This window comes from Astatotilapia calliptera, chromosome 5 (genome assembly GCF_964374335.1).
Source record: "Astatotilapia calliptera chromosome 5, fAstCal68.1, whole genome shotgun sequence".
Lineage (NCBI taxonomy): Eukaryota > Metazoa > Chordata > Actinopteri > Cichliformes > Cichlidae > Astatotilapia > Astatotilapia calliptera.
This window is the reverse complement of record NC_137426.1, coordinates 18,841,567-18,855,148: the sequence shown is the minus strand read 5'-3', so window position 1 is coordinate 18,855,148 and position 13,582 is coordinate 18,841,567. Positions and strand designations below refer to the sequence as shown.

At 37.7% G+C, this 13,582-nt stretch overlaps 1 protein-coding gene across 4 annotated transcripts; it reads right to left on the bottom strand.

Annotated features, from left to right (window-relative positions):
- Positions 1-273: 273 nt before the first annotated feature.
- On the bottom strand, positions 274-7,981 carry eno1b (enolase 1b, (alpha)). Of its 4 annotated transcripts, none has more exons than XM_080301255.1 (13): positions 7,854-7,935; positions 6,383-6,531; positions 6,159-6,253; positions 5,886-5,981; positions 5,278-5,336; positions 5,103-5,172; positions 4,103-4,236; positions 3,755-3,977; positions 3,002-3,199; positions 2,362-2,563; positions 1,677-1,785; positions 1,308-1,366; positions 274-527 (listed from the first exon to the last, which is right to left on the bottom strand). In XM_080301255.1, the coding sequence occupies exons 3-13, from the start codon at positions 6,241-6,243 to the stop codon at positions 458-460; spliced, it is 1,305 nt and encodes a 434-aa protein (XP_080157381.1). In that variant the 5' UTR covers positions 6,244-6,253; positions 6,383-6,531; positions 7,854-7,935; the 3' UTR covers positions 274-457. The 4 variants fall into 4 exon arrangements, with proteins under 4 accessions (XP_080157381.1, XP_080157382.1, XP_026023550.1 ...); XM_080301256.1 differs by having other exon boundaries at positions 7,714-7,886; XM_026167765.2 differs by lacking the exon at positions 6,383-6,531 and having other exon boundaries at positions 7,854-7,981.
- Positions 7,982-13,582: the final 5,601 nt, after the last annotated feature.

The window sequence follows — 13,582 nt, the reverse complement described above, 5'->3', positions numbered from 1 at the left end:
GGTAGAGTCATCTCATTTTCCAAATAGCTTCATTGTCTTTAATTTAACTGCTGACCCCCCCCCCCCAAAAAAAAAAAAAACAAAAAAAAAAAACAACTGTGTACAAGCCAAACATCTGGAAAGATACTATGAAGATCACATTGTTTAGACATCTTAAAAATTGTATCAGAGTAAAATATGTAACATATGCACAATAAAAAGAAATAATCACAATGTATTGTGTCAACTCCAACAGATTTCAATAATTATTTTACTCCACAAAAAGAGAGAAACTTAAGATGGAAGAAAACTTTATTGTAGAGTCAGAGTTCAAGTAGTTTCAGGTAGTTCTCTATTCAGTATTACAGCAGGTTTTATGCGAGTAGTTCTACATTTATCCTTATTGCCGAAATGTATTTTCATTTATTAGCAAACAAGTTACTGTGCATTTGTGTGCATGCACATATTTGTAAAGTCTTCACTCCATCACTGGTTTTCTGAAGTTTTTTCCAGCAAAGCGAGCCTTGTCTCCCAAATCCTCTTCAATTCTGTAGTGAGAGAGATTCAAAATTAGTTCTGCTCTTTAATTTAGTAAGAGGTCTTTTCATCACACTTAACATTTGATACAAAATTTACTTTCAATTAACTTTTAAATTTACTGTTGCCATCTTGACTGCAAAAAGCCGTTGTGATGACGATGGGTGGGTCTCACTTTTAAGCTGCATGCTCATTGGCCAGTGAGTGTGCTGGTTCATATCACAAATAACAACCCAAGACAAGTGACTGAATGCATAAACTCAGCAGAAAGATGTTTATAGAGGTCAAAACACTGACTTCTGTAAACACACTAAAGCCATTTTCCCATAGACTTCTATAGGAGCAGAAATATTTTTTGCAACCACAACTAGCGCCACCTGCTGGCCTTAAGATAGAATCCAGGCTTAACCTCCTAGGACCCACATATGTGGACATCATATTTTGGGTTGTCTAGACCAAAATACTACATTTTGCTCTACAAGGGCCTGAAATCCACTTACAAGGACATTATACTGCCACTGTTCTATCAAAATTTAAAGCAAATGTCCTCATATGTGGATCTCATTTTTCTCAGAAACAAAAATCAGGTAAAAACAAATGAAAAACAAACACATAATCCTTTGTTTTTACATTAATCAGGTCCCAAACAACTCAAATAGCAAAAAGGAATTAAAAATGCATGCCATGAAAGAGTTCGGGTCTCAGGAGGTTAAAGCACTTGTTCATGTTTTACACTTTTTATGCTCATTTCAGAGAAGCATGATAAAACTTGTGAGTTGAGTAAAGCTCACCTGAGAATCTGGTTGTATTTGGCCAAACGCTCAGAGCGGCAAGGAGCTCCGGTCTTGATCTGAGTGTGTCAAAGCATTGTTTATTTTAGCATTTATAATACATGTGTTCAAGTTGTATTATTATAATTAGGATAGACTTTCATTTATATACTGCTTTTCTACTCTTCTCAAAGTGCTTTAAAGTCAGATTTAACCATACGTTCATACAGTGCTTTATTCTATACACTGCAAGCACATCATCTATCTAAAATCCACATCCAGTTTAGGAACACTAATCCCCTTCTCACAGATACAATAAGGCATTTGGATTCTAGACAAACAAGTTTCATTTTATGTTCTAAAAAGTCAAACCTTTACATCAAGTATTACCTGTCCGGTGCATAAGCCGACCACCAAATCTGCAATGAAGGCGTCTTCAGTTTCACCAGAGCGATGGCTCACCATCACACCCCAGCCGTTCTGCTGGGCCATCTTACACCTGCGGAGAGCAACGAGATTTTCCTTAAATTCTACATGGATGATGCAATTCCAACAATTCATGATTCTTTTCTCACTCTTTTCACTTTCTTCTTCCCTCCTCTCTTCTTTGCATTTTAAGGTCTACCAATGACGTTATCATTCGATTGCTCTGGTTAGCATTAGCTTGTAGCATCATCAGCACTGTCACCAGATTAAAGCTTAGTTGGGATATTTGGGCAAGACTTTTAGGGTTTCCATGAAAGGAAACATGTTGGGAAGATTTGATTACACTTACAGTACTTACAGTTACTTATAGTAACCAAGGGCATAAACACATGTATGCTGAAGAGAGAGAGAAACCCATAGAACCAGGTCACGAAAGCCTGTCCTACTTAAACAAAGAAATTATTTTCTATACTTTGCTGTACCGACAAAGTGATCATGATACGTATTTCACGCAAAATGAAGCGAAAAGTTTTTTGTAAAATAACATATAAAGCTGTCCTCAACTCAAGTAACATTACAGTCACGTCACCCACACCTTAAAATCTAATACTTATATAAACATTTGTATGAGTTTCAAAGGTTCACTTACGCCCTCATGGATTCTGTAACTGTGCCAATCTGATTGACTTTAAGCAGCAGACAGTTGCAGGCCTTCTCCTCCACAGCCTTGCTGATGCGATTAGGGTTAGTCACAGTCAGATCATCGCCAACAACCTGGATGTCTGTGCTGCCAGTGAAGTTGGTCCAGGCTGCCCAGTCATCCTGGTCAAATGGATCCTCAATGGACACCACTGGAAGGACAGTTAAACAACATTACTATGACTTGTGATACTTTAAAACCTAATAAGTCCAAGACTTATTAAAAGAAGTCCTACAAGACAAGAAACACCAACAACACAATCTGATTGTTGCACTTCTGCAATTACATTCAATAGAGGAATATTGGAAATGTAGCTTTAAGTTATTAAGTTAATTGATTTTATTGGAATTTTTAAGTAGTAATAAAGAGGCCAACGTCCAGCAACCATTGCTGCTGTATACAAATGGCACATTCAGTCAATGCAAATGTATCAAATCCACATTTAACTGATCATTAGGAAAAAAAACTAATTATTTGAGTTCATCTGAAAACTGTTGTGCTAATTATAGAAGCAAAAACTTTGCTTACTTTAAAATGACTACTTACAACTCGGATTATTTGCAAAAAACAGACAGTTTCGGGATTTTACCTGGATAATCCTTCACGAAGCTCATGTAGAGATCAGCCAACTCGTCGGGTGTGATGTAACGACTCGGGTCATCAGGTGACTTGAAATCCAGGTCATATTTTCCATCCCTGTAGAATTCAGATGCTGCTACATCCATGCCAATCACAACCTCATCTGTGTACCCTGCTTTAGCAATGGCCTCCTTCAGCAACTCCAGAGCTGCAAGGTTAAACATCACATTTCCGGTTAATACTTGTACAGCTGCTGTTATTGTGTATATATTTATTTATATTTAGATTTCTTCATACATTCTTATATAGTTCTATATTGTGTATTTTGTTGTACAGTTATTTTATTTTCAACTTTAATTTATATATTTTATCTTATTCTTCCCAGTTAAATTTACCCTTCATTCTAATTTGTGTTGTACAGTTATTTCATTTTTAACCTTAATTTATATTTTATTCCTTCCTAGTTAAATTTACCCTTTTTAATTTTTCATATTTATTTCCTATCTTATTCATAGCCTTTTCCTTTTTTTGTTTTCTTTAGGTCACGAGCAGTTGTCCAAGCATTTCACTACATATCGTACTGTGTATGACTGTGTACGTGACAAATAAAAATTTGAATTTGAATTTGAAAACATATGAACAAACATGTTCATTATTTGTTACTGAAGGAATATTCTCGTATAACTTGTGTGTAACTTCTTTTACACGACATTATATATTTAATAAGACACAACAGAAATACATCCTTAGCACAAATGTTTACCTTCCTGATTTTCCAGAATATTTGGAGCAAAGCCACCTTCGTCACCCACATTAGTGGCATCCTGGCCATATTTCTTCTTGATGACACTCTTGAGATTGTGGTAAACCTCGGCTCCAATGCGCATGGCTTCTTTGAAGGTGCTAGCCCCGATGGGCAGGATCATGAACTCCTGCATGGCAAGCTTGTTGCCTGCATGAGAGCCGCCGTTGATCACATTGAAGGCCTGATGAATGCAGAGAATGGAAAAATAAGGCATGTTAGAATTATAATAAGAGGTTTACTGAAAGGTCAACTGAATGAAGACAGGCCAGCAAATTTATGCGTGCCATCAGATAAGCAAAGTCTCACCGGCACAGGCAAGATGACCTCTGGGTTTTCTGCGAGGTCAGCAATATGGCGATACAAGGGGACTTCTTTCTCTGCTGCACCAGCTTTGCAAACAGCCAGAGACACACCTAGGATGGCGTTTGCTCCAAACTTGGCTGTTAGTTGTAAATGAACAAAAAAACAAAAACAAAAAAAAAAACATAATGTATATAATTATTTTAAATGTAATAATATTGCATTAGTAATAAATAAAAAAAATCAGGATGAACCACCTTGATTCGTCTCACATTGAAATAAATGGATCTAATTTGACTGTAAACGCTTAATGACAATCATCTTTAAAGGTGCAATATATATAACATACTCAGTTTTTTTTGTAATTGTTGCTGGGTTCACACCCCGAGTTCCTTTCCCTAGCCCCTAGGACTGCAGGATGCCAGTAGCCAGAGCAGAGGACATCATAAGATGGGTATACTACATTTTAATAAGTGTTGCGGAGCATCTGGTGACATCGGGAGAAGGATGATTTCCAGTTTCTGTGTCGCAGCTATAACACGATGCATGAGGGGAAGAATAAACCTACCATTACTGAATTTTCCTCAGTGGGGGACAATAAAGGATATTTCCATTCTATTCTATGCTCGCTACATAATCCTCCTATCCAGTGGTCATTTGCAAAGGTCTTAAACCGCTGTTGCATTAACCTTTTATGGGCACCTTTCTTTAAACTCGACTGATAACAGGTTAAAATAAAAGGTTCTTTTTAATGTAATTTTGGACTGAGGGGACAAAGACTGCACATTCACTCACTACTCCATCTTAAACACAGCATTTGAAAACCTTTTAGTGTAACTAGAAGAAAACAAAACTGTTCTCATTGGAACAGTTTTGCAATTCTGCTGATTAGATGCTTCATTTGTTTAACATCACCATTAAAGGTATGAGAAATCTGTCATCAAGCAGACATTTATGAAGACTATGCTGTAGTGTACATAATAGTACAGATGCTTCTGTCACTTACATTTGTTCTCTGTGCCATCCAGGTCAATCATCATCTGGTCAATTCTCTCTTGCTCAACCACAGACACATCCTGAGCAGACAGTAAGCTTCACATTAGCATTTCATCATCGATGGAAACCCTTCCAAAGGTTACTTAGCATACATATTAGAAAATGCAGACACTAAATGATCTTACTTGGCCAACAAGTGCAGGAGCAATGGTTGAATTAATGTGCTCTACAGCCTGTGAGACTCCTGTGAAGGACACATTAGAGATTATTTTATCAAAATATTATGGGCAACCCTTGCAATCTCAATATTAAAGCCATAGATTTAGCAGAACGTGCAACTTTTGATTCTAAAATTCATACTTTGACACAAAGAAAGAGATGTTTGCGTAATTAACTCTGTTATTTCCCCATAGTCAGTGTTTTAGCAGCTATTTTAAAATCAACATGCAAATCATCAATACTGAAATGACAGCATGCTTTACAGACAGCCCACCATGCACACTGATCGACTATTAGATGGACACATTTTTATTTTAAATTAGAAGGACAGGCAATGGAAACTCACTAACCCTTTCATATCTGGCAAAGAGAACAAGAGAGAGAGAATGGTGAGTTGTGATAACTCATAGAAAGACAAAAAAGAAATACAAAAAAGAAGTCAATATTTAAAGTATTTTTCTTAAAAAATGAATTATACTTTAAGTAATAAAGCTTCTTTATTAAAAACCAAAAAAAAAACCCCAAACATGTTTCAACAATTTCATGAAATTAAATAAAGGAAATATGTACAAACCTTTCCCAAGGTAGCGAGACTTGTCGTTGTCCCTGAGCTCCAAGGCTTCATAGATTCCTGTAGATGCCCCGCTTGGTACAGCGGCCCTAAACAAGCCTGGGAAAGGTACATGCAAACGGAAGCATGACAGAAGAATAAAAAATGTCTAAATAATAATAAAACAAACAAAACAAAATGTGCATAGATAACCACATCATAAGGACAATTTAGGTAATGAACACTATTTTAACTACAAAAAACAAAAACTGGCCCAGAAGGCACATTTAGGCCTACCCTTGTCAGTGTAAAGGTCAACCTCTACCGTGGGGTTTCCACGAGAGTCGAAGATCTCTCTGGCGTGGATCTTAACGATGGACATGGTGCAGGACCTTGAGAAGAAACAGAGCTGCACTTGTTAATATCGGACAAAAAATAAAAGCTGTTGTAAATGTAATAAACATACAACAAAAAATAATATATACGTTTCTATTTGAATTATTAAAACGTGTCTCCCGTACCTCTTTCACTCTCTCCCCTCTGCGAAGCTCTCAAACAAAAATATCCTGACCTAGCTGCAAGCTTAAAAGCGCCAACATGCATGCTAGTATGCTAATTGGATTAGGCCTCCTCATCTGATTAATCACATGGCAGCTGGAAATGGTTGCGTCTGTCACAGCAAGGTTGAGCTTGAGTTACAGTTTGTTTGTGTTGATGCAGAAAAACGTGAGGGACTTCAAGGTTTTCATGAAGAGTAACAATGCTATCGTGATTACACTGACTCCTTTTTTGTGCCAATACTACCCACATAGACGTGTTCAGTAATCTTTTCCATTTGCTTAACAGATAAATAAGCCAAAACATAATGAGGATTACTAGAAACTCAGTAAAGAAAAACAGAAAACACCAAAACAACAACAAAACATTAGAGAAACAGCAATTTCTGTTTTAGCTCCCCAATATTATCCAATTCTCTTAGTAGGAACAGAAGCGGCAACTCTGAGAAGTCCTCCGTTCTTGCTGTCTGTGCCTTAGGATAACAGGGTATCTATGCCCACTGATCTGCCACTGCCAGTTATTCCTGATGAGATGGGTTTTTAAGTTGTTTTTTGTGGACTCATCTTCAAATAGCAATATCTAGAGACACACTTAAATCTTTGTAAGTCAAATATCTGCCGCAATGTCTTCAGGAATATGCAATTTCAAAAGTGTAGCAGAATTTCAAAATCATGCTCTGAGGCTTGAAAATTCATTCATTGAAGCATAAAGCATCGATCTAAAGGCTTATCCAGCAGGGTCTGATAAAGACTTCATAATGGATTTGCATTATCTGATTTGCTTAATAAACTGCTCCATGACCTGGATGACTGAGAACCTCTGCAGACTTCATGAAAAATAATGAAGAATAAAGGTGGTCATACCAAATATTGACTTTCAAGCTCATTAGAATTGCACAAAGCCGTTTTTACCTTATGTACCGTGTGTCCAAGCATGCTCCAAATAAATCACTGCAACCATTTTATAGAGAAATATTTTTTAAAAAGCTATAAACACTATATTTGATCTTTTTTGGCAAAGAATATTGATATTTAATTAGCATGAATATATAAATCTTTTACATTTTAACATCTTTTCTTACATGACTTCTATTAATGCAAAATATAATGATTGTAAAGGGACACATACTCAAGGAAATCTGAGGTTAAGCTTAAAAGTTGGCATTGTGGAATTAAAAACTGAGCAAGTAAAGGTGGTTGAATGGGAAGATACAAACCCTCAGTTAAAGATAAACACATAAATGTAAACTAAACGCAGAGTGTATGAATGACTTTTTTTTTTTTAATATACGGACCTCGATCGTAGCAGCAGCGCTGCTGATGGGGATGGTTGACAAATATCAGCTAGCTAAACTTTACAGAGAAAACGAACTATTAAACAAAACCTACCAAAACGGCCAATTACATTAATTAACCGTGGCCCAGAAATAATTACCTTGACAACAGATGCAGAAAACTTTGAGTCTGTGGGAGAGCAAGAGAAAAACTACCGGGTACAGTGGGAGCGAGAAGAGACGAAGAAGAAGAATAGCGCCTATGTGCGTGCTGCTGCCCCTACAGTTTCCAATGTGAACTACAACCCCATCAGCTTCTACAGTAGCCTGTGTAAATCTTGTAGGTAAAAATGTCTGTGTTGCAGACTTTTAACAGGAACCATTCTATCTATCTGGACTGAAAATCAGTTGCAACAAGTTTTATGGAGCAATGAATCCAAATTTGAAATTTTCAGTCTAGATTGTTGTCAAATTGTTATCATTGTTGTTGTTTTTAAATGTAATTTCTGGTTAAAGAAGTCAATTCATCATTTGTTATGGTAAGCAATATAATAGATCTGTAAATTTTAAACAACATAATTCCATAATTTAAGTGCCATTTCTTGCATTTGCGCCACCCGACTTTTGGATACAAACGCATACAAACTGCTTGTATCAGTGTGTCTGAATGGGTGAATGAGGCGTATTGTTTGAGTTCTCTATCCGGGTAGAAAAGTTCTATATAAGAACCAGTCCATTTACCATTTACTGTTTGCATATAGCTGCAATTTAAACAGGCTTTTATGTATTTTAAAAAAATACATGTTTCTTTAAAATGTTACAAAATGATGTGATCTAAAAAATATTATTACTTATCGATGAGTGACAAAATAAAGGAAAAATCTAAACCTTTGACCCTAAAAAAGGGATGTGGCAGTTTGTTCATGCAGTAGGACACATTTTTCTGGGATGCTTGGGTCCAGTTCTCTGCTTTGACAGAAGAGTAACTGCAAATCAAAACAAGATTCTGAGAGTAAGCTGCTTTATCCTGTCATGTAATGAATCTACCCTGATGGGAGTGGCCTTTTTGTGCAAAGCTGTTATGCACTCATCTGTATTTCATACGATCCCACTTAGTGATCTGTTTTTGTTGTTATTTCAGACTCTCCCCAAATCTGATCAAATGACGGGTTACTTATTCGTTCATCTTCTTTTGTGATCGGAAAACATAACATGTGGGATCTTACACTAGTAAATTTGTCATGTTTCCTGTTCCCTTTTTGACAAAACAATCTGCATTTTCTTTATAAGATTTCACAATACTTGATAATGGCAGTCAGTTTTTTGTTTTTAAAGACGGACAGGAAACGCTGGCAAAGACAGCAGAGGAATGGCATGTGGCAAAGGCTCAGCTGGCTGGCTGGCTGGGACTTGAACTGGGGTCTTAGCTGCTTTTGCATCCTAATCCAGTTAGACTCTAGGTTTCCCCTAGCAGCTTTTCTTTTTGTACATCTACAGTGGGGCAAAAAAGTATTTAGTCAGCCACCGATTGTGCAAGTTCCCCCACTTAAAATGATGACAGAGGTCAGTAATTTGCACCAGAGGTACACTTCAACTGTGAGAGACAGAATGTGAAAAAAAAATCCATGAATCCACATGGTAGGATTTGTAAAGAATTTATTCGTAAATCAGGGTGGAAAATAAGTATTTGGTCAATAACAAAAATACAACTCAATACTTTGTAACATAACCTTTGTTGGCAATAACAGAGGTCAAACGTTTACTATAGGTCTTTACCAGGTTTGCACACACAGTAGCTGGTATTTTGGCCCATTCCTCCATGCAGATCTTCTCGAGAGCAGTGATGTTTTGGGGCTGTCGCCGAGCAACACGGACTTTCAACTCCCACCACAGATTTTCTATGGGGTTGAGGTCTGGAGACTGGCTAGGCCACTCCAGGACTTTCAAATGCTTCTTACGGAGCCACTCCTTTGTTGCCCGGGCGGTGTGTTTTGGATCATTGTCATGTTGGAAGACCCAGCCTCGTTTCATCTTCAAAGTTCTCACTGATGGAAGGAGGTTTTGGCTCAAAATCTCACCATACATGGCCCCATTCATTCTGTCCTTAACACGGATCAGTCGTCCTGTCCCCTTGGCAGAAAAACAGCCCCATAGCATGATGTTTCCACCCCCATGCTTCACAGTAGGTATGGTGTTCTTGGGATGCAACTCAGTATTCTTCTTCCTCCAAACACGACGAGTTGAGTTTATACCAAAAGGTTCTACTTTGGTTTCATCTGACCACATGACATTCTCCCAATCCTCTGCTGTATCATCCATGTGCTCTCTGGCAAACTTCAGACGGGCCTGGACATGCACTGGCTTCAGCAGCGGAACACGTCTGGCACTGCGGGATGTGATTCCCTGCCGTTGTAGTGTGTTACTGATGGTGACCTTTGTTACTTTGGTCCCAGCTCTCTGCAGGTCATTCACCAGGTCCCCCCGTGTGGTTCTGGGATCTTTGCTCACCGTTCTCATGATCATTTTGACCCCACGGGATGAGATCTTGCGTGGAGCCCCAGATCGAGGGAGATTATCAGTGGTCTTGTATGTCTTCCATTTTCTGATGATTGCTCCCACAGTTGATTTTTTCACACCAAGCTGCTTGCCTATTGTAGATTCACTCTTCCCAGTCTGGTGCAGGTCTACAATACTTTTCCTGGTGTCCTTCGAAAGCTCTTTGGTCTTGGCCATGGCGGAGTTTGGAGTCTGACTGTTTGAGGCTGTGGACAGGTGTCTTTTATACAGATGATGAGTTCAAACAGGTGCCATTCATACAGGTAACGAGTGGGGGACAGAAAAGCTTCTTACAGAAGACGTTACAGGTCTGTGAGAGCCAGAGATTTTCCTTGTTTGAGGTGACCAAATACTTATTTTCCACCCTGATTTACGAATAAATTCTTTACAAATCCTACCATGTGGATTCATGGATTTTTTTTTTCACATTCTGTCTCTCACAGTTGAAGTGTACCTCTGGTGCAAATTACTGACCTCTGTCATCATTTTAAGTGGGGGAACTTGCACAATCGGTGGCTGACTAAATACTTTTTTGCCCCACTGTAAATTGACCCTGCCTTCTGAGATTTTTAAATCTATCCCAGCTTCTTCTTCTTCTTTATTGCACCATCACCAGCAAACAAGAACAACCGTATGCTACATTTGAAAAAATGAAATGTGGAATGACGAATATCATCTTTATCAGCTGGTAATCTTAATCTTTCTTGTGCCAGTATGTTTCTAGTATGTTTTTTAAATCCTTTCTCAGTGATATATAGGAATAGGAATATATATATATATATATATATATATATATATATATATTACAAAATGTAATAAGTGATTTAACACAAAAAAAACCCCAAACGTTTATACTTTTAGTCCTTACTGTAGAGCATCGTATTTTTATATTTGTTCATTATATTGTCTCCACCATCCTTGTTTGGATCAGGGTGGCATGGTGTGTGATATATCACGTGGTCAGTGAGGCACTTTCTTTTGCAGACAGAATTACTGAGGATGCTTAAGGTCTCTATCCACTTTGATACCTCAAGACACATGGCAGCCAGGGACAGTAGCTTTTGTCTTCAACTTTTTCTGTCTTCAACCTTCTTATATATATTCTTTGGGTTTTTAGCCTTTATTGCAACAGGATAGCTGTTGGAAGAAATTCCAGGGGTGCCTCATACTGGGTGCTGGTTTACTCAACCCAGTGAGCTAAACCAGCATTCAGTCTTTTGGCTTTATTTCTTCTTCTTTTTTTAAACCCTTATAGTAAGTTGCAGATCACAATGTTCCTTTTACAATATAATAAAACTGAGAATTACTGGTGTTTTATACAATATACCCTTACATTCCAGGTTTCAATCCAAGATAACAAGTGTCACTGTTCTGGTGCAGAAGAAAGTGCTTGCATAAAGTCTTGACACAACCCCAGCAACATCTTTTGGATAAACTGGAACACCAGCATGCTCCTAAACATCAGTATTCAACCTCATACTCCTTGTTTGGCTGCATGTCAGCAAATCCTTGCAGCCAAATTCCCAAGTCTTGTAGAAAGCCCCCCAGATAAGTGTAGGCTGAGGGAGGAAGATACTGCAGCCCATAGGTCTGTGATCAGTCAGTCAGAATTTTGGTATTTAATGTTGAACTTGAGTAACTAACATCAGTGTTAACCAGAGATGGGCAGTTACTGTAATCTGATTACTTTTTTCAAGTAACAAGTAAAGTAAGGGATTACTATTGCAAAAAATGGTAATTAGATTACCGTTACTTTCCCGTAGGAACGCTGCGTTACTGCGTTACTAAAACCGTGATTTTTTTGCCAGAATGTCTCATGACAGTGACATAAGCAAGTGCGACATTTGTGACAACAGCTGTGTGCAGATCAACAATGGATAATATATCGAGTGCAGGAGAGAGTATGAGCGTGCAGCGTTTAAAGCGTGGAAGTACTGGCCTTACTTTGAGTTTGATTCCATAAAAAGTGACAAAAACATTAGCGTCCGTTGTGCGTGGGAAGAAAACTTCTTTTTACAACGAAAAAAAACCCCTAAACAAGCTCCGAGTGCGCAACGACGTAACGGGAAATTCACAGAGAAACTTGCACACCTCCACCTACCCCACTCCTGCTTTACAGGTGAAAATAGAGCAACAGGACCGCTAGTCTTTGATTTTATTTATTTTCTGCTGTGTTTTACTTGCATCTCTTTGAAAGAGTGTAAACACAAAAAATAATTTATTTTATGTGCTGGAATGTGCAGAAAATAGGTTTAAATGTTAAACTAATTTCTTCCAGTCAGAGAATGTTGCATATAATTTAATTTTTGGTTGATGCATAAAGTTAAAAGATTAAAACTGATAAAAAAAGTTTAAAAAAAAAAACTTTTCCATTTGATTACATTTTGTATGATGGATTATGCAGAAAAAGTAGAATTGGGCTGAAAGATCTATCGCTTTATCACCTATTCAGGTTGTAAATCGTGTTTTTAAAAAGTAACTAAGTAACTAAGTAATTAATTACTTTTGAAAATAAGTAATCAGTAAAGTAACGGGATTACTTTTTTGGGGAAGTAATCTAATTACTGAATACTTTTTCGAGTAACTTGACCAACACTGGTGTTAACTCACAGCTCTGTCAATATGGACCTCCGTTAACATGCATAGGCTTTCATAGAGGAAGTATGGGGAATGGTTTTTGTATTGTGTGCTGTGCAGTTAATTTTGCAATTGACAACTACAGCGAACCTCAGGTGTAAAACTTAGCAACAGAAGGAAACCTTTAATATTTCAGGGGAAAAAAACCCAGACAAAACTGAAACACAATCACACGTTTTTTCATAAAATGTTTAAATGAAGCTGTAAGTGAATTTAATCACATACACTACATGGACAAAAATGGAAACCCATGCCATGAAGGTCCCGGTGCACAGTTTTTGTGCTGATGTTAATGCTGTAGGAAGGTCAGACAGTCAAGCCTAAAAAATCCCCACGGCTCCTGGCTTCTTCCAGGGCAATATTAAATGCTCTGCAAGTTTTTTTGGACTTCATAACATGCTCTGTGTTCTGAAAACTGGCTTTAAGTGACTATAATTGTAGCTGTAACACAGCAAAGTATATAAGGTACTTCAGCAGAGCTGGCAATATCATCAAGGACTACTCTCACCCCAGCAACCAACTGTTTGAACTATTACCGTCAGGCCGACGGTACAGGTCACATAAAACCAGGACAAACAGATTCAGGGATAGCTTCTTTCCCAGAGCTATCACCGTAGTAAATAAGCACAAAAACAATTGAACCTATTCCATACCGTCACTGTCATTGTATTATGCTGCTATTCATACTGTCATTATA

Bases quoted from the DNA above. Each gene is read 5' to 3' on its own strand.
- eno1b (XM_026167765.2), bottom strand. From the start codon at position 6,243: ATGTCCATCGTTAAGATCCACGCCAGAGAGATCTTCGACTCTCGTGGA. The intron at 5,982-6,158 runs GTAGGCCTAAAT...TACCTTTCCCAG, and splicing joins TGACCTTTACACTGACAAGG to GCTTGTTTAGGGCCGCTGTA. The intron at 3,200-3,754 runs GTAAACATTTGT...TTAACCTTGCAG, and splicing joins TATTCTGGAAAATCAGGAAG to CTCTGGAGTTGCTGAAGGAG.